We start from the raw sequence: 21,417 nt of genomic DNA on the forward strand, positions 1-21,417 counted from the left end.
ATCTTTCTTATCTTGGACTCTCCATGCTTGTACTTCTTTTTTAATCATGTTCTGTACTCTTTCCTCTTCCTTGTTTACTAGATCTTTCAGCTTCTCTTTTTCTTTCTCAGCTTTACCGAGTCCTTCCATCTGCTTCTTGTAGTTAGCTACTTCCTTTTTCAGTTCTTCGTTTTCTGCTTTTAGCCTAGCTTCGTTTTCTTCCACTTTTTTTATCCTTTCTCTCAGTTTTATAAACTCTTTTTCCTGTTCTTCATTGTCTTTCATTTCCATATTCTCCTTTATCAATTTATCTAGTTTACGTTCAACAATCAACACTCTTAAGTAGTGAAGTATTCGCCATATCGAAACCTTCGAATGCTGTCTCTCCCTCATCAACTTAGTCATCATCTTTCATTCTTTCCCTAGTCTCATATCTGCATTTTGATGGAATCTCTTCTTTACTCATGATTCTTTAACAGTTGATTTCATGAAAAATGAGTCCACACTACTTGTCCAGGCCACTGTAAATATTATACAACAGGAAGTGAAGATCAGCTGATTGTCGGAACGGCGCCAGTGCGTCCTTCCTCGACCGCGTCTGGTGTGTGTCATAGTCACTAACGAGAGGGAAGAATGTTGCAGATTACTGGTGTGTGTGTGTGTATGTGTGGGGAGGGAGTGGGATTTGCTTTTTTGCAATAAGTAATGGTTAAAGTTAAATAGAACCTGGAAAAAACAATTAACATTTAATTCATACACTAGAAACAACTTCTTTCAGATGAACATGAATATGAATTAGAAAGAATTCACCAAAGTTTAAAATCTAGTTTCAATTATTATAATGTCTATTAATATAAAAAGAGCCTCATGTAAAGCAAACTACAGTGGTACCTTAGATATGATTTTAATTCGTTCTGTGATGGAGATCGTATCTCAAAACAATTTTTCCGATTGAAATACATTGAAATGCCATTAATCTGTTCCAGCCTCCCAAAAAGAGCACCCCTATTTTATTTATACATTTTTTCAGGTAAGAAAAAGGTACAGGCAAGCCCCGCTAAACGAACAGGTTACATTCCTAAAAAAAACTCTTGTTAAGTGAACCAATTATAACAAGTTTGACCCTTGATTTGAACTTTCATTGAGAGTAAACAAAGCGAGAGTGCATCATAGTACAGTAAAAGGTTTAATGAAAGTAAAAATCTTGAAGTTAAACATTTAAGCAGTTTAATTTAAGTCATTATAATGTATCTAAGTAACTTTATAATGTTGATGATCTTAAATTTATGAAGGGAGGGAGAATGGAGCGGGAAATACACTATCTGGCAACCTGTGGAATATAAACAAAGGGCCCATCATTGTACCACATACAAAACTTATGTACCACATTTCCACAAGGCATTCCATTTTACCCATTGCAGAGTCACAAGTTCAGGTGGTTCTTTTAGCTTGCAAGGAAGATATGGTCTTACCAGCCTTCTTAATAGAGTCTGCTGACTTTAAAATAGTAGAGACAATAGATGGAGTCAAGCCATGGTGGCGAGCATGCTATTAGTTTTCTTGCCTCTCTCGTGTCTGTGAATAATATCCAGCTTCACTTCAAGAATAAGAGACTTCCTGGTCTTCTTAGCAATGCTAGGCGACATTGCAGGGCGTTTTGGTGGCATGTTGAGCGAGGGAAGACGAGCTACTGCTGACGCTGTTATTGTTTTGAACTAGGGGGAGTGAGTGGTGCAGTTCGTTTTGTCCATGAGAGGCGCTGGTGTATTCAAAAGTATGTCGGCTTGCATGATACGGCGGGGCTTTCAAACTTGGAAAAAATTACCTGGATAAAATTTTGTTAAAGCGAGTTTGGTGTTCGTTAAACGAGCAGATGGTAGTACAAGGAAACATTCGTTGTAGCGAAATTTCGTTGTGTTGACCTTCATTAAGCGGGGGTTGCTTGTATTTGTAAATATAGTAATTGCCCCTGTATCTGGATTATAGCACCCAAGGCCCTGGCGGATACGTGAAATATCCAGATACTCGGAATTTCTTTTACCAACCTCTTATAAATTGAGAAAAAAACATGTACATAATGCAAATGGGTAATAAAACAATGTATGAAAGAACATTAAATGTATAATCTGGAACAAAAAATGGTACATAAGCAGTACAAGGAGTGGTGGGATGTACACACAACAGTAAAGTCGGCATCACACTACCACTTTTCCGTCAACTTTCTTAAGACTGTCAACTTGTGTCGATGGTCGTCGTCACACACAAGCTCGCTACCGCCTTTGTCGTGTTTGTTAACTGTTAAACAAACATGGCGTCCCCTTCACCCCCAGCAAGTCGTTATTTTTTCGTTGTTATTTTGGGCCTTTATAGCTCTCTGTGAGAAACTCATCAAACAGATTTGTCCACTCATAAACAACAGAGAAGCTCATCTTGGCCAGTTGCTACTTGGAAGTTCTGCCTTGGAGCATCGCAGTCCCAGAGAAATATTAACAAACAACTGAACCACTTCACTGCTAGGCCAGAACAATATATATATATATATATATATATATATATATATATATATATATATATATATATATATATATATATATATATATATATATATATATATATATATATATATATATATATATATATATATATATATATATATATATATATATATATATATATATATATATATATATATATATATATATATATATATATATATATATATATTAACCTCGGCTATCGCGCCCAATTGGGGCCGAAATAGCCGAGCCATAGCCGAAAACACGATAGCTGAATTGAACAACTAATGGTGAAAATTGTTATTGGTGCCACAACCACAAATTTTACTCCTAATATCCCTCATTTTTACCTTTTTTTTTTTTTTTTTTTTTTTTTTTTTTTATTACTGTATAATCCATTGGTACCAATTAAAACATGTGAAGGTTATAACGTAAAAAAAAATTACATCAGCTCATTGTATTTACTGTACCTTTCATCTTGGCGGGAAGGCGGTTTTGGCCAATGAGCGCTCAGATATCCCATGACGTCATGGCTGGGTGTGCGATAGCAGGCATCTGAGGTCGCAATAATGAAATTTGAGAGGCTTTCCATGGGTATGTGATAGCAATAAAACGCGATAGCTGAAGGCGCAATAGCTGAGGGTTGACTGTATATATAGGCAACCTCCGTTTAACGAAGGTTCACACAACGAAATTTCGCCACAGTGAAGGTTTCATTTTACTACCATCTGCTCGTTTAACGAACACCAAACTCGCTTTAACGAAGTTTTATCCAGGTAATTTTTCCAAGTTTGAAAGCCCCGCCGTATCACGCAAGCCGACAAGCTTTTGAATACACCAGGAGCCACAAATACTAAGGCCTGCCTTAGGAGAAATCCTGGGACACTTTTAGAATCAAGATCAAGATCAAGATCAAGCCTCTCATGGACAACACATGCACCACTCACTCCCATGACAGCGTCAGCAGCAGCTCGTCTTCACTCGCTCAACTTACCACCAAAATGCTCTGCAATGTGGCCTAGTGTTCCTAAGAAGACCAGGAAGTCTCTTACTCTCGAAGTGAAGCTGGATATTATTCACAGACACGAGAGAGGCGAGAAAACTATAGCATTGCTGGCCACCATCTTGACTCCATATACTGTCTCTACTATTTTCGTCAGCAGACTATTAAGAAGGCTGGTGAGACTATCTTCCTTGCAAGCTAAAAGAACCACCTGAACTCGTGACTCTACAATGGATAAAATGGAAAGCCTTGTGGAAATGTGGTACATAAGTTTTGTATGCGGTACAATGATGCGCCCTTTGTTTACATTCCACAGGTTGCCGGTTAGTGTCTTTCTCGTTTCACTCTCCCTCCCTTCATAAATTTAAGATCAACATTATAAAGTTATGCACAAACATACATTAGTGTACATTATAGTGACTTAAATTAAATTTAACTGCCTAAATGTTAAACTTCATAATTTTTACTTTCATTAAACCTTTCACTGTACTATGATGCACTCTCGCTTTGCTTACTCTCAATGGAAGTTCAAGTCGGGTTAAACTTGTTATAATCGGTTCGCTTGACGAAGTTTTGCTTAACGAAGTGTTTTTTAAGAACATAACCCTTCGTTAAGCCTTATATATATATATATATATATATATATATATATATATATATATATATATATATATATATATATATATATATATATATATATATATATATATATATATATATATATATATATATATATATATATATATATATATATATATATATATATATATATATATATATATATATATATATATATATATATATATATATATATAATTATTTTAGGAGATTTTAATCACTGTGATTTTCAAGGAAAAGTCCCTACGTACGAACAAACAGTAAACTGTCCCACAAGAGGTAATGCGACACTGGACAAGATGTATTGTAATATTAAAGATGGATATAAAGTTTTTAAACGACCAAACATTGGAAATGCAGATCATAATATGCTATACTGTGTACCTACATATAAACAATTACTGAAAAGAGTTAAATCGAAAGAAATTGAAATTAGAGAATGGGACGATAACAACAGACAGCGATTACAAGCGTGTTTTGACTGTACAGACTGGTCTGTTCTGATAGAAAACGGGACTGACATTAGCACTAACTTAGATATTTTTAATGAATACTTCCACTATTGCTTTGATATGATAGTACCGACCAAAACAATAAAGATATACCCAAACAATAAACCATGGATTAATAAAGAACTAAAATCAATGCTAAATGAAAAAACACAGACTCATGCGAAATGGAGGTGATGTTGAAAGAAGAACATTGCAAAGAAACATTGATAAGAAAATTACTGAATCTAAAAGAATATACAAAGAAAAAGTTGAAGGCTTGTTTAAAACAAATAGAGTAAAAGACGCTTGGAAAGGACTTAAAACCCTGTGCGGGCACAAGAAGAAACAGAGTGTGCCTGAACCGGAAAATATCAATACATATGTAAATGAAATGAACGCGTTCTTTGCTAGATTTGAAAGACATAATTTCAGTGATGCGTGTAATGAGGTAATGACAGAAATTCAGTCTAACAATGATGAAAGAATTATAATTAGGCAAGAAGACGTGCAGAGATCCTTGCAGAATATACGGGCAGGTAAAGCCACAGGGCCAGACGGGATACCTGCTAGGGCACTAAAATGCTGTGCAAAACAACTGACACCCGTACTGACCACATTATTTCAGGACTCGCTGGATCAGGGAGTGGTGCCTTATAAATGGAAAGAATCTGAAGTGAAACCTATTGCAAAAACTAACTACCCAAAAGATCACAAAGACTTCAGACCTGTAGTACTAACATCTAATATTATGAAATGTTTAGAAAGCATTGTGAAAAACTATATATGTGGAAAAACAAATAATTTAAAAGACCCTATGCAATTTGCTTACTGTAACAATAGAAGTGTACAGGATGCAACACTTGTACTATTAAATGATATTAATAAGCATTTAGACAAGCCCAAATCACAAATTAGAGCACTGTACATCGATTTTAGTTCAGCATTTAATACAATGCAACCTCATATTTTGCTCAATAAAATGCTAGAAATGGGTGTAAATAGAAATATTTTAAGATGGATTTTTAGCTTTTTTAACCCAGAGACCGCAATATACCAATGTAAATAATATTAAGTCTAATGTGATAGTCACCAACACAGGAGCCCCCCAAGGTTGTGTATTGTCCCCAGTTCTTTTCACCTTGTATACAGATGATTGTAGAAGTGAAATTGATGATTGTACTATTATAAAATATGCTGACGATACAGTTATCTTAGGAAAAATTGTAAATGATAATTATGAAGGTTATCTAACTCAAGTTAAAAAATTCGTTGACTGGAGTAAACAAAATTTTTTTGGAGCTTAATGTAAAGAAAACGAAAGAGATGATATTTGATTTTAGAACTAAAAATAAACACGTACCAGACCTATTAACAATTGAAGAAGAAAACGTAGAAAGAGTTAATCAGTATAAATATTTGGGCTTTATGATTGATGACCAGTTGAAGGGAAGTGTCAATACAGATATGGTGTCAAGGAAATGTAACCAAAGATTACACTTTGTACGTATTTTGTGTAACCTACATGTAGATAAAATGGTCATTAGCCTATTTTACAAATCAATTTTAGAATCAGTTTTAAACTTTTCAATCACTGCCTGGTATGGAAAACTTACTTGCAAAGATAAAAAGAAGTTGGGAAGGATTGTTAAAAAAGCAAGAAAACTAGGTGCAGAGACCATATCATTAGATAAGCTTTATCAAATAGGTACAATGAAACAAGTAGACAGAATGATGAAAGATGCAACCCATCCGCTACATAATTGTTACACACATCTTAAATCTGGAAGAAGGTTAGCACTGCCCATGATGCGTACTGATAGATACAGAAAGTCATTTGTACCTAAAAGCATTCTGCTTTTCAATCATCTATCATCACTATAACTTCTAGCTTTAAGTTGTCATGATAACTGTAGGTGATGATTCATGATAGGGATGGTGACAACTTGATATCACATGTATATTATAACAATGTTACATTTTATACAAAATAACCTATGCAATGTTTCTTGTTAATATTTTATGTTTCCTGTTTCTCTGGTTTTATCTATATTTTTAATGTGTATACAACTACTAAGAAGCTCTAATGCCAAAATGAATTTCATTTTGTATTACATTTTGTAAGACAATTTGACGAATAAAGCATCTTATCTTATCTTATCTTATCTATATATATATATATATATATATATATATATATATATATATATATATATATATATATATATATATATATATATATATATATATATATATATATATATATATATATATATATATATATATATATACATACATACATATACAGTAATACTCCGCTTAACGAACGTTCGTTTACCGAATTTCCGGTTTAACATATTATATAAATTTAGACCAAATATCCGCATAACGTACAACCACATCCGTTTTAGCAAACTTTCTGGGTTTGAATATGCCGGGTGAGGAATCGAACACGGCAGCTTCGCTGTGATTGGCTAGCTCTCCGCCTCTGTCTCTAGCACTCCTGTAGCTGGATCCAAGATTCTTTAACAACGTCAGAGCAACCTCTTGCAGCGAAATGGCATCCATGAACGCTTGGAGGGACGGGTTGCTTTCAGGTTACTCTGAGGTTCCTGGGAACACCACCTCTGGAGGTGGTGTTACTGTCTTATATATGCATTTATGTTCACAAAACAAAATTTCTATTAGATTTTTATAAACCTTGCTCCAAGAAAGGATTGTTTTGTAATGCATAAAGTAAAATCTTACATGGAATACCAAAAAATAAAGCAGAGATGAGATGAGCCACAGACGAAGCGGGAGACTCTCGGCCACTCAGCCACTTCTTCTTCTTGTGACCCTTTTGCTTACGTGTTACTTTCATCATGATGTTTATGTTTTCACTCCTCTATTGCCTGCTATAATGGATATCATATCTTAGTATTCATATACGCTCATGCCACGAGGATAACCTTGACTCCGTGGCACTGAGTGATAGTGAATTACAAATGAAATACCACGGTATATCATTAATAACTCACTGTCACTCAGTGCCACGGAGTCGAGGTTATCCTCGTGGCATGAGCGTATATGAATACTAAGATATTATATCCATTATAGCAGGCAATAGAGGAGTGGAAACAAATATCATGGGGAAAGACAACACGCAGGCTAAAAGGGGGTCACAAGAAGAAGAAGAAGAAGCAGTTGAGTTGCCGTGAGTCTCCCGTTTCGTCTGTGGCTGATCTCATCTCTGGTTTATTTTTTGGTATTCCATGTAAGATTTCACTATATGCATTACAAAACAATCCTTTCTTGGGGGCAAGATTTGTAAAAAGCCAATAGAAATGTTATTTTGTGAACATAAATGCGAGAATGTGAGAGAATTTGTACGTAGCTCCTCTAACTTCCAATGACTCATATGACATCATAAAAGTAGTGGTAAACCGGTGGCCCAATATGCTGCCAGACATATATGTAATTTTATTTTATTTATTTATTTATTTATTTTTTTTTTATTATTTTTTTTTTTTTTTTTTTTTTTATCCATGTGGTATGTTGGGGACCAGCCCAGAACGCATCCCCCCTATTTCCTTTATTTCCTATGGGAAAATTACGTCCGCTTAATGAATTTTCGCTCTACGAACAGCTTTGACACCCCCTATCCTGTTCGTTAACCCGAAAACTGCTGTACGCCTTCTGGGTGGCTTGGTGGCAAACTGCTGTATGCCTTCTGGAAGCGCTCTTTTTAAACAGGCACCATAAAGTTCCCATGATTCGTATTATTTTTTTGTGTTCTAATAACCTTTCTTTTAGTAATTGATATCCTAATAAGAATTTGGTTATTTATATCATATTTATAAAGGAAAACAATGAAACCACTATGTTTTTATTTTATTTAGTCAACATTGCATTCCTCTCATAGATATTAGAGTTTGAATCTCATGTATGGTAAGAGGAACCTATAATTTAGTAGTATAGAAGTTGTTTTTGTATAATAGAAAAGAGATAAAGCGAATAAGATTATGGAAACAAGACCACCTTCACTAGATGTTTGTAACACTGTCAGACGTGTCGGCCCGGCCCGCACCGCGCGTCGTGAGTCATGACTCATCGTCGCTCCTCTCTCTCTCTCTCTCTCTCTCTCTCTCTCTCTCTCTCTCTCTCTCTCTCTCTCTCTCTCTCTCTCTCTCTCTCTCTCTCTCTCTCTCTCTCACACACACACACACACTCGCACACACACACACACGGGAGACGGGACCACACGAGCATAAAGCCCAGGCCCTGTAAAACTACAACTAGGTAAATACACACACACACACACGCACACACACGCACACACACACACACAACACACACAGATATATAGTATGATATGTATGTTATTGTGGCTTACACGGAACTAATATTTCGTTACTTTATTTATTGTAAACCAAGCAAAAGAGTATTTTTGTTTCACTTATTTATTTTGAACTAAGTGTGTGAGAGAGAGAGAGAGAGAGAGAGAAAAAAAAATTGTAAAACAATAGGAGGCTAGAGCAATATTTCGCATTACCATTACCAGTGCATATGCATTTTTATTTGACCAATTTATCCATTCCATATGTATGTTATTTACTCCATATACTTTGATGCCATTTACTTTATTTGCGATTAAAAATATTAGTGTCAGAATAATAGAAAGAATATTACTTATACGGAAATTGCCATTATAGAAATAAAGTACTTTTGTTTTATCATTTATTTCTCTTGAAGCAAGCAAGAGAGAGAGAGAGAGAGAGAGACACAGACAGACAGACAGACAGACAACATTCGAGCGTTGACAACACTGTCCCGTCGACGAACAGTGGCAACAAGCGGTCTGTGTGTATCCCCCTGCCGCCTCCCCCTTCCTCCCCCCCTCCCATCCCGCTCTCCACAATGCCTCCAAATACTGCCAGAAATCCATTTTTGTGGCGAAAAATACTTAGAAATATGGTAGCTACAGTAAGTTTTGAGTTACAGAATTGTGAAATGAAGTATCTGTGACACATCTTTATAAAGTATATATCTTTCATTGAAAGTCAATCGTTCGCTGATTTAGCCTCACCAGGAGACACCCTCTGAATGTGAATGCCGCAGTTTACGGGTTAAGCGGAGTATTACTATATATATATATATATATATATATATATATATATATATATATATATATATATATATATATATATATATATATATTATATATACAGTAGAATCTCGAATCTCGATCAATCTCATCTCGATATTTCACATCCCGATTGCACCATCAAAAACCCACGATTCACATATCTCGATCAAATTACACAAATCTCGATCGCTATTATTAATTTTGTTGTTGTTAAGGGCTGCGACGATCTATTACAATCCTATGAGTCCTGGAGAGATGCCTGCGGTGTTCTCACAAGCGTTGCAGTTGGTTAGTCTTGTTGAGGAAGGCACAGGTGAGGCGAAGCACTGCTGATTGCCGTGACGAGTCGATGCCTGTCGCCCCAAGCAGGGTGGGCAAGTCAAATGTGGTTACTCCCAGGGCACGGAGTTGTTCTTGCAGCACCACATGATGTGAGTGGAAGCGTGAACATTCCAGCATGAAGTGGTTCATAGTTTCAGAGATGCTGATGCACCAAGGGCAGTACGGGTCTGGGGCAAGGCTCATGCGGTGGAGGTGAGTGATGAATTGTGTGTGGCCGAGGCGGAGATGCGTGAGGGCGACGTCTAGCTTGCGGGATGTTTTTCTAACCCATGGTTGCGGGGAAGAATCACTGCAGTACTGGCCCATTGAGGTGGTTTGTAAGATAGGGGTGAGGGATTCATTCCATATGGACTGACAGGTGTGGGCGATGAGGCGTTTGGAGGTGGAGAGTGGCAGGACGAGTGGGGTAATGTTATGGTACGTCAGGGCCATCTGGGCAGCAGCATCGACAACCTCGTTGCTTCGTATGCCTGAGTGGGATGGCACCCACTGGAATGTTATGTCCCACATTTTTCATTTTATTGTATCTAAACAAACATGGCACATGGCGATGTGATTGTTTTGATTGCTCTCCCACCTAGTGGCAACTTGTGGAGTGTAGTGTGTACCAGTTACCCGCGGCCTCCCCCAGACATTCAAACCTCGGGTATTAAAAAGTAAGAAGGATGAAGTGAAGAAATCAGTAAACATTGGCAAAAAAAATATTCACAGATTCAAGGTTAACGTAATTAATATAGATTAGTTGCCAAAGCTTTGGTCCCAATTACATTTTTCTCTATAAGAAGTTAACTTCACATCTCGATATTTCGAATCTCGATTAGTATTTTTGGTCCCAATGATCGAGATTCGAGATTCTAATATAGATATATATATATATATATATATATATATATATATATATATATATATTTATATATTTATATATTTATATATTCGTGGCCTCTTTTGAATCCTTATGAGCCCTGGGGTAGTCCTGTGTGGGTATCACAGGCGTGGTAGCTGGCCGGTCTTCCTCTAGAAGGCACAAGTAAGGCGAAGGACAGCAGGTTGCCAGGAAGGGTGGACACCTGAGGCCGCCAGGAGGAAGGGCAGGTTGAGTGTTGTGATGGCCAGGGCGGAGAGCCGGGAGCGTAATGCAGTATGTTGAGAGAGGAGGCGTGGGCAATAAAGCAGGAAGTGTTCAGTGGCTTCAGGGGTAGTCCTACACCAAGGGCAGAAGTGGTCACGAGACAGTAGACGTATGCGATGCAATTAAGGAGTATGGTGTGGCCCAGGCGGAGGTGGGTAGAAAACGATTTATATATATATATATATATATATATATATATATATATATATATATATATATATATGAACATGTTTCATTTGCCTTATAAGTTCATAACCACGAGAGAATGCAGGAAAAAATAAGGGGTGGGGGAAGAAGCATGGTAGAAATTTTAAGTTACTCCTAACAACGTTTTCTATGAAAGTACTCGCTTCCAACAGATGGCAGCACCGTCGTTGTCCTCCAAATTTTAACCCACACCAAAACTTCCTCTCTGTATATTCCTTGGGTGGAACTGAGGCAGGGTGTTATTGTATTCAAGCTTGAGGCGGGCGGTGTGGCGGGTAACCACGAGTGATGCCTGGCGGCCAACAATAACAAGAAATCTCGTGCTTTGTGATTTATAAATTTTCAGTTTTTTTAATCTTAAATTGCCTTATAGTGGACTGACGTAACTACGAGTTTGACGTAACTCGAGACCGACATAACCCGGGACTTTACTGTATTAAACATATATTAAAACTGCACTTCCTTTAGACAAAAAAAAAAAAAGTAAGTAGTGTGAAAATGATGAAAGAACAATCACAGTGCATGAGATCCACGGGAAACACATAGATACTAGCACAGCTGAGGCTGGACTGATGCACCGAGCCACCGACTACAGCGGCAACATCCCCAAGCGTGATTCATATCTCAAACTTTTGCTCATATCTCAAAATAAAAAAATTATCATATCATAGTTCATATCTAAAAAAAAAACTTGTATCACAAGCAACTTGTGTCTCATGGTACCACTGTACTCTATTTAACAGGATGGCATCACTCGGGAACGCATTGTGGCTCTGTTCACATTTGTGGGAGATGTGGCAGTGCACCAGGTTAGGATAAAGGGAGAGGAGCTGATTCACCGATTGATAAGATGGTCCCTCAAGTACCTGGTGGAGCATGTGTGTCGGTGGGTGCAGGAAGCAGGTGGCTGGGTCAGTATCCTGTAAACTATATTATTCATTAAGTAACCTTTGTTACCATAAGCCTATTTTTCATATTGCACTATACATACCTCAGACCTCAAAAGTATTATTCCATTCATCTAAGTTTCATTGATACCAGTGTTGTGACTTCAAGTTGACAAACTTTGCTTATTTTTGTGCTTAATGGTTGTTGGATCCAAGGATTGTACCTTGGGTTTGGATGCACAGAAGTTTCCCCTAACAACTCTTAAGGACACCTTTCCCTGTAACAGATAGCTGAGCACTCCACCCTTCATTATTATTATTATTATTATTATTATTATTATTATTATTATTATTATTATTATTATTATTATTACTACAGTAAAAGCCCTCTTATCCGGCATCAACGGGACCGCCGACATGCCGGATACCAGAAGTTGCCGGATACTTGAATAGAAGTGAAATTATGTCGACAATCACCACCCTACACTCACGCATCTTACCATAACAAAGATCAGCTGATCACCGTGCTGCGCTTCACCACCCGCGCTGCCACCTCACACTCACCAACACACAATACTAACATTCTCTTTAATAATACTTTCCTCTTATAAATAAGTTGATGGGTTACAAAAATAAAGTATACGTGACGAACCAAGAACCTGTGGAGCCAGCCATCAGAGAACTGGCATGCCCCTTCCTCGCCCATCTTCTTTGCTAAATCACATCCTTTCTCTTGTAACATTGGGCGCCTGTAATTGTGATCTTTTCAAGCTGAACCACTCGTATAACACTGTCCATCATTTCACCACGATGATACTGCAGTGTGTGACGATTTTCCGCTGCCTTTGGGGTGTCGGTGGCTTTCATATAATCGCGCAACTTTTTCGTTTGGGATTTAATCTCATAAATAGTTGATGAACCCACACCATATTCCGCCATTAGTTTCTGTCTGCTTTCACCTCTCTCTAATCGTTGACAAATGTCTACCTTCTGCTTAAGTGTAAGCACAACATGCTTCTTCTTTTCTACAACTTTAGGCATGATGAAGGCATAAGGCGATAAACAGTGCACACGTGGGACTGAGTCACTGAGTAAACACAGTGCAGTGGGTCGCGGGTGGCGCGAAGCAGTGCGCTCTGGTGGCGAGGGGACAAAGTATGCCTTGCGCGGGAATTTTAATAGATTTTATGAGTACACATATTGATTTTTTATTGATTGTAAGGCTCGGGGAAAAATGTGCCGGATACTCGAATGCCAGATAAGAGGAATTTTACTGTATTATTATTATTTTATTTCTTTATTTTTATTTTATTTATTTATTTTTTTTTTTCCACTTCATGAACTGTGACTAATTTTACTTGGGTGCCTTACTATTAGAAAATGTTTGCTGCATTGAAAACATTAAAAAAGATTGTACCATTTTAGTTGTCCATGAATTTCATTGTTTCTGACAGGTTGCAGTGCTGACTTGTGGAGCCAACTTCCTTTACCGATGTGCTGTATTCGTCTTCTGCGTGTGTGGTTCCGTTGCTGCTGGCCTCTTTATATACAAAACCTTAAAAAATGGGTGACGCTGGCCCTTGCCCACTTTCCTTCACCCCTTGATGTGTGTTCTCTGGTCCTCATCTGCTGTTGCTCAGCTCTGTCTCACCTCTCAGTTGCTTGTGAATATTTAATGTGTATGAATGTGGCCAGTGAAGGTATTTGTATATGAAAGTGTGTGATGGATGTTATTGTTCTTCACATCTACTCGCATTCAGTAGATGTTCCTTACTATTTTGCCAGAATCAGTGTTTATCTCCCACATTGTCTTAAAAGGTCACCCATTGTCTTTCATATTATTGTTAATTTTACTGTTGAAATTTGGCATGAGGCTGTTGTCATTGCTAAGCTAAATTCTATTTTGTCAAGTTGAAGTTGAGAGATCTTTAAACTACACCCTGAGCTAACTAAAAAGAAAGATGCTTTACTGAATAATCATGAAGTTAGAGCAGTCATTGGTATTGTATTCAAGTGCCTAAAAACAAACCATGATTTCACACAAGGGTAGAACCATTAATGATATTTGTATGGTCATCAACAAATCTGCAGAAAAGGTGTGAAACTTGACTATTTTATATTGCATATGTAATATTTGGATAAATAAGAGATGTGGGATTCAAGCTAGATATCAGTATCAGGATATTAGAGTATGTGAATGAATGTGCAATGCATCAATGATGGAGAGATGTTGAGAACAGTTGAAATGGTTGCTGAATCTTAAATGTATAATGGATTTTTTTATTTATTTATTTATATTTTTTTTCCAAGATGTGATTTGTGCCGGAGGTTGTAAAAATGTCACTGTAGTGGAAAGAATATGAAGTGGACAGATGAAATTTGCGGAATTATTGCCTTCCTTGAAACTGAAGCGTTTTGAATCTGAGAGGAACTTTCTGTATGTTGGTTGAGCGAGAAATGTAATGTTATAAGGTAGTAAAAACTAGGATTTGAAAGAGAATGCTTATAGAATAAAGAAGATAGAGATACACACTGACTTAGATGTACAATGCTTTACAGAAAAATAGAATCAAGATTATAAATGTTCAGCTGAGGGAGAGGATGGAAGTTGAATGCATTTGTGTGGTAATGAGAATGGGTAGACTGAGGTGTTTTAGCTAGTTGAAAGGATTCTGGAGTCATTGGATGAAAAAAAATTTAGATCTGAATATATTTAATAGAATTTTCAATGATCAAAGGAAATTTCTAATCAAGTGCTCCTAAAGAATCTTGAGAGATCTTGGCAACACTAACAGTTGAAATGGTCTGTGTAATGCATTACATACACACACTGTAGGTATATTCGTATGTATGCCTGCTAATTCAGCTACTATGTAAACACTGATCTTGGTGCAGGCAGTGTTGTGGCATACACACTTCATTAACTTTTCCAACAGCTTGAACAACTCTTCAAATGACATGGACAATGTAAGAGCTATCAGGGGTATTTTAGTTAGTGTGTAAACTGAGTGGCATAAAATGACTCAATCAAAGGTAAAGAATGCCTACCATTGCACTCAGGATAAAACATTACAAAAAAGTTATGAAATTGTCCAACTCATCTAATATCCAGCATATTTGAGTCTGACTAAGTGGGGTTTACCAGATGTTTGAAGTGACAACACTGGATAGCAATCTGGCATTAAATGTTAAAAGTCTACGTGGTACGTATTATGGAGGCTTAGTTCAGATACTTAATGAAAAAAAAAATTATACAATGTAATTTCAGGATTATTTGACATAGGATTTTTTATTGTAAAATCCATTTTTATATACATACTTACCCATAATTATTGATTATTGCTTAAACCCCATTCCCTCAGCAAACTTACATCATGTCTAACAGCTCGAGGAAAGAAACTAAAGAAATACTTGAGGTGCCCTTTCTCATTTTCTTTGAGAAGACACCCCACCCATTTTCTATTTCCAGGTATCAGCCATCAGGCCAATTCCCTCATTCATCTCTATCCTAAAAGGTCATAGAGGGGAGGGAGGAAGGGAAACTCAATTATAATTAGTAATTATGTAGATAAAAATGGATTTTACATGAAAAAATCCTATTTGTTATTACACATACTAATACCCATAATTATTGATTATTTCTTAAGAACTGAAGCCCAAGTATAGGAGGAAGGATGACCTCACCCCTAAGAATAACTTTCACTCCCCAAGACACACACCCTTACACACCCAAAACTTACAAAGCGAAGGTCATATCCTGAGGTGGGTGCAGCACTTGTATCCCATGACAGAGGACAAAACCATAGGAGTGAGAGGAGCATAACAACTCCCGCTCTAAGAAAAGTCCAAGGACCTCAAACCCGACAGGACAATACATAGAAGCATATATATATAAAGAACCCAAAAGAAAAATTAATGAATTACACTGAGAGCCGACACACCAGGGCCCAGAGAAAAGGTATCTAAATACCAATGAGTAATATCCCTGAGATCAAAAGAAGCAGAAGTGGATATACTCTTCCAGGTTCCCACCCAAAGAATGGCAGGAATACTCCGAATCTTCTTGAACAAGGCACTCGTCGCCACTGCTCCAACTTCATGTGCCTTCACCTGAACCAAGTGTATGTCCTCCTCAGAGACATCGACATGTGCACGCTGGATAACCTTACATATCCAGTGGGAAATAGTATGAGGGTGCATTACACACCAAGGCTCTGTAACCATCACAAAAAGGCGGGAGCGTCTAGGACGACAGTCCCTGGTCCTACGAAGGTAGTCCCTGACGGCTCTGACTGGGCACAAAAGCCTTGTCTCCTTCCTAATTGCCAACGTACTCCATAAGAGTAGGAATGGTGAAGTCGGACTGCGATACATCACCTGGGAGTTGAGTCTTCGCTAGAAAATCTGGGGCTAGAGAAAAGTCATAGAAGCCCAACCCTTTGAGTGACGAAATCTGCTCACAGCCCGTGCAGCTCACTAACCTGGCAAGCAGATGCTAAATCCAACAGAAAGAAGGACTTTAGTGCAACATCCCTCAATGAAGCCAAATGCAGAGGCTCATAAGGGGACTTCATTAATGAACGAAACCTAAGGATAAATCCCACGCAGGGATGCTTGAACAAGGAGGAGCCATCTTGGCAAACCCCTGAAACAGAGCTGACAGATCCCTATCCTGTGAGATATCCAAGCCAACCTGCTGGAAAATGGGGTCAAAGCAGAACGATAGCCCCTAATGGACGGCAAGGACAAATTCTTAGTGTCCCAAAGAAAAAGAAAAAAGTCTGCTAAGTCCATCACAGAGGCCGAGAGAGAATGACAACCCTTCAACTCACACCAACCACAGAAGACAGACCACTTTGCCTGATAGACTCTGGCAGAGGACTGTTTGACTGGACTGGCCATAAATCTAGCAGCCTTCCACCAAAAGTATCTCTTTCAGAAGAGATGCTGGAGAGTCTCCACACATGAAGGTGAAGTGCCCCTGGAGATTTGTGAAAGAGGTAACGATGAGGCTGGTGGAGCAGAGAGGCCCATTGTGGCAACACACAAGGATGGTCCACAAGCAGACTCAGAATCAGAGGAAACCAGTCTGCCTGATGCTGCCGTGGGGCAATCAGAGTCACACGAACACAAGCGGACTCTCTGAGAGAGAAGGGAGGAAAGGCGTACAGATCCAAGCCCTCCCATGGAAAGGCAAACGTGTCCTCTTTCCAAGCTCCTGGGTCGAGCAGTGGAGACACATACAGAGGTAACTGGTGATTTAACCCGTTATGGTCTGCATTAAGTTCCTACTTACAAAAAAGAAAAAAAACACCATTTTTAGACATAAAATGTATTTTTTCACTTACCTGCTTCTTATATATTAGCATTTACAATGCTCCCTATTACCCAGCCGTCTATTCCACATTCAAAACTTTTGTCGTATTCCACCCTGGTAACCCCTGGCAACTTACGGCAACACCGTCTCCCTCAGCCAGCCACGTCATTCTTTCTTGAAGCATTGGCAAGTAGTGGAGAGGATGGGTGGGTATGTATATAAGAAGCAGGTAAGTGAAAAAATAAATTTTATGTCTAAAAATGGTATTTGTTTCACATATAACCTGCTTCTTATATATTAGCAGGTTTCCACATTATAGGAGGGGGGTCATGCCATAGGGTGGAATACGCCGATGGGTGAAAGGGTCCACAAAAAGACACTGGTCTCACCTATGAGGGTTGGAGACTGGTGAGTGAGAAGGAGACCATGACCAGGCAGTGGTAGGGACTTCTGGTCTCCTTTCTAAGTCTTGGAAGAGTCCATTAGTGAGGTAGTGGTCCCACCAAATCCCCAGCAGCAATTACCGGGCCAAGGGCAGAGACATCTCCTTCCTGCCGTTGGATGTCACAGAGATAGTAGTCCACAAAGACTGAGTGGGTCTTCCAACAGGCTGCTTCTAAGATAGATGCCACAGAACTGTTCTTCCAGAGAAGCATGGAAGTGGCAATTCCTCTTATATCGTGTGCCCATACCTTGAACAAGGGGCCGAGTTCCTCGGGAAAAGACTCATGAGCCGTCTTGATTGTATCCTGTAGGAAGAAAGAAATAGCAGCTTTAGACATTCGCCTCGCAGGGTCTCTCAAAGACACAAAGAGACTTCGAGGCCGAGAAGCGGAAGCTGTTGCAGCAAGGTAACGTCGTACAGCTCGCACTGGACATAGGAGACGTTCCTCATCCTCTCTTCCCACCACTGAAGAGAGACTTGAAGAGGGAACTCTCTAGGAACGGGATTAAGAGGGTTTCTGTCTTAGCTATGAATTCAGGAAGATATGACAGGATAAGATCCTCTCCTCTTGAGGCTATGACCTGAGAAAGGGCATGAAGCTCTCCAACCCTCTTAGCCGTAGCCAGGGCCACCAAAAAGAGGGTCTTCTTAGTCAGATCCCGTAATGAGGCTTGGTGAAGTGGCTCAAATGGAGGACATGTCAGAGCCTTAAGGACCACGTCTACATTCCATGAAGGAGCCCTACAAGGTGGGCGTTGGACTTGCCTTGAACAAGTCTTTATGACCTCGCGGAGAACTGGGTCGGTAGAAAGATCAAAGCCTTTAAGGGCAAATACTCCATTGAGCATGGCCTTGTAGCCTTTAATGGCAGTGACTGACATTCTGCAATCCTGTCTAAGAAAGACCAAAAAATCTGCAATCTTCTGGCTGGTGGGATTAGAGACCGTGTGACCTCTCTTGCACCACTCTCGAAACCTTTTCCACTTGTATTGGTAATTAATAATAGTGGAAAGTCTTTTAGATTTTGCCAGGAATTCCGTAACTCGGGAGGAATAGCCTCTGTGACGAAGGATTCGCTTGACAGTTTCCACGCGGTTAGCTGTAGCATGGGGAGAGCTTGATGGAATTTGCGAACATGAGGCTGACCAAGTAGATCTATGTGCTGCGGTAGGCGCCTGGGAGTGTCTACTGAGGCCTGTATGAGGTCTGGCAACCATTCCCTCTGTGGCCAAAATGGAGCAATCAGAATAACGTTTGTTTGACGTGCCATTCTCAGCTTGTTGAGCACCTTCCTGATCAACGGGAAAGGTGGGAAGGCATAAAGATTTTGATGATCCCAATTGTACAGAAAGGCGTCTGTGGCTACTGCCATTGGATCCCGAAACGGGGATATGAAGTTTGGTAGCCTGAAGTTGAGCCTTGTTGCAAACAGGTCCACCGTGGGATAATTCCAAAGCCTCCATAGGAGATTGCAAACCTCCTGGTGGAGAGTCCACTCTGTAGAGATGATCTGATCCTGTCTGCTGAGGCAATCCGCTAAGACGTTTGCCGAGCCCTTCACGAATTGGGTGAGGATCCGGACGGCATGATCCTCCGCCCACTGTAGGATGGCTTGAGCCTCGGCATTGAGGCTTCCTGAACGAGTCCCGCCTTCTTTTGCCAGATACGACAGGGCCGTGGCATTGTCGGAGAACACTGCCACCGTCTGTCCTCGGACATGATCCTTGAAGTGCAGAAGGCCGAGACGTATAGCTTTGAGTTCTAGAAGGTTGATGTGTAAAGAGAGCTCGTGAGTGGCCCACACACCGCTCACTGAATCGTGTAGAATCGACACTCCCCAGCCGACGGTGGAAGCATCTGTGTACAGACAAACATCCGGGGAAGCTAACTGAAGGGACTGTCCCAACCAAAGATTGTGGTCCAGTGTCCACCACTGAAGATCGTCCAGGATTTTGAAATCCCAAGGAACTGGAAGGTTGTCTCCGTCGGACTGGCGATCCCAGAATTGGGAAAGGCGAAATTGAAGGCTGCGCATCCTCCGTCTTGCCCCAGGAATTAGATGCAGCAGAGAGGACATGTGGCCTAGGAAGGCTAACCAAGCCTTTGCTGGAGGGACTGAACACTTAGAAAAGTCTTGATTTGAAGTTGTAGATTCTCTAGGCGTTTCTGTGTCGGGAAAACCTTCAAAAGAGGAGAGCGAATCTCCATCCCCAAATAAATCCTTGTCTGGGAGGGTGAAAGCGATGACTTTTCCCAGTTTACCTGGATTCCCAGTGATGCACACAGACGGAGGAGGTAACTGGTTGCCTCGAGTGCCGTCTGTTTCGAGTGAGCTAACAGCAGCCAGTCGTCTAAGTAACGGAGGAGGCGAACTCCTTGTTGATGTGAAGCCGCTGAAACTGGACCCATCATCCTGGTAAAAACTTGAGGGGCCGTGGAGAGGCCACAGCAAAGAACCCTGAACTGGAAGTGACGCCCTCTCCATATAAAGCGGAGAAACTTTCTACTGTCTGGATGGACTGGGATCTGAAAATAAGCATCCCGGAGATCGATGGCAGTCATCCAGTCGTGTCTGTGGATGGCGGACATAACCGTCCTCACTGTTTCCATCCTGAAGGGAGTGGTAGTCACATAACGATTCAGCGTGGATAAATCGAGGATTGGGCGAAAGCCTCCTGTATTCTTGGGCACCACAAAGAGGTGACTGTAAAAACCTGGATTTGCAGACGTCTCCTCTATTGCTCCCTTTGTCAAGAGACGTTGGACCTCGGATTCTAGTGCCTTGCCCTTCTCCGGAACCTGGAGTGTAAGAACGAAACTCCAAAGGTGCCGAGGTGACAGGGGGAAGAGATGTGAAGGGGATCTTGTAACCTTCGCGAAGGATGGAGAGAACCCATGCCTCTGCACCAATTGCCATCCAACTGTCTAGATTCTTGGCCAGACAACCTCCTACTGGAACTTGGGAAGGCGGCCAATCTACTTCCAAAAAAACTTCCCCATCTTCTTAGGGAAAGAAGTAGAAGGAAGAACGGAGGAAGACCTCTGATGCAGTGCTCTTGAACGAGAGACCAGTTCTATGCGCCGTGTGGAAAGTGAAGTCCGATGAGAAGATTCACCAGTGGGCGCCGCGCGGGGACCACGATCCACCAGGGGTGTGCCAGTAGCTGGCCTTGGCTTAACCAGTGCCCGAGCTGCTGCTTGCTGGAAAGAAATGGAAGCAGCCTTATCTGCCACCCGAAGAGCTTCCTTAACCTTATCCTCATCGAAGAGGAAGGCCGAGTCAATAGCTGACTTCCTGAGATCAACCTTGGTAGCAGTCTTAAAAACAGGGGGGAAGATGAGAGAGAATCGCCTCCCT

General features: G+C 40.0%; 2 protein-coding genes across 7 annotated transcripts in view; one reads left to right on the plus strand and one right to left on the minus strand.

Moving 5' to 3' along the window:
* The window catches only part of LOC123498113, a 40,702-nt gene extending 25,075 nt beyond the window's left edge, over nucleotides 1–15,627 (plus strand). For 5 of the 6 annotated variants that reach the window (XM_045245266.1, XM_045245269.1, XM_045245265.1 and 2 more), the window contains 2 exons: nucleotides 12,154–12,321; nucleotides 13,752–15,627. In XM_045245266.1, the coding sequence (XP_045101201.1) occupies nucleotides 12,154–12,321; nucleotides 13,752–13,868 (285 nt within the window). In that variant the 3' untranslated portion in view covers nucleotides 13,869–15,627. The remainder of the gene's footprint in view (nucleotides 1–12,153; nucleotides 12,322–13,751) is intronic. The other variant, XM_045245270.1, reaches the window with a different exon arrangement.
* A 2,469-nt stretch (nucleotides 15,628–18,096) lies between these two features.
* On the minus strand, nucleotides 18,097–20,136 carry LOC123498206. The gene is made up of 3 exons (XM_045245372.1): nucleotides 19,088–20,136; nucleotides 18,641–18,986; nucleotides 18,097–18,552 (listed from the first exon to the last, which is right to left on the minus strand). Exons 1-3 carry the CDS (start codon nucleotides 20,134–20,136, stop codon nucleotides 18,097–18,099), a joined length of 1,851 nt encoding a protein of 616 aa, XP_045101307.1.
* Nucleotides 20,137–21,417: the final 1,281 nt, after the last annotated feature.

This window comes from Portunus trituberculatus, chromosome 47, assembly GCF_017591435.1.
Source record: "Portunus trituberculatus isolate SZX2019 chromosome 47, ASM1759143v1, whole genome shotgun sequence".
NCBI classification, from domain to species: domain Eukaryota; kingdom Metazoa; phylum Arthropoda; class Malacostraca; order Decapoda; family Portunidae; genus Portunus; species Portunus trituberculatus.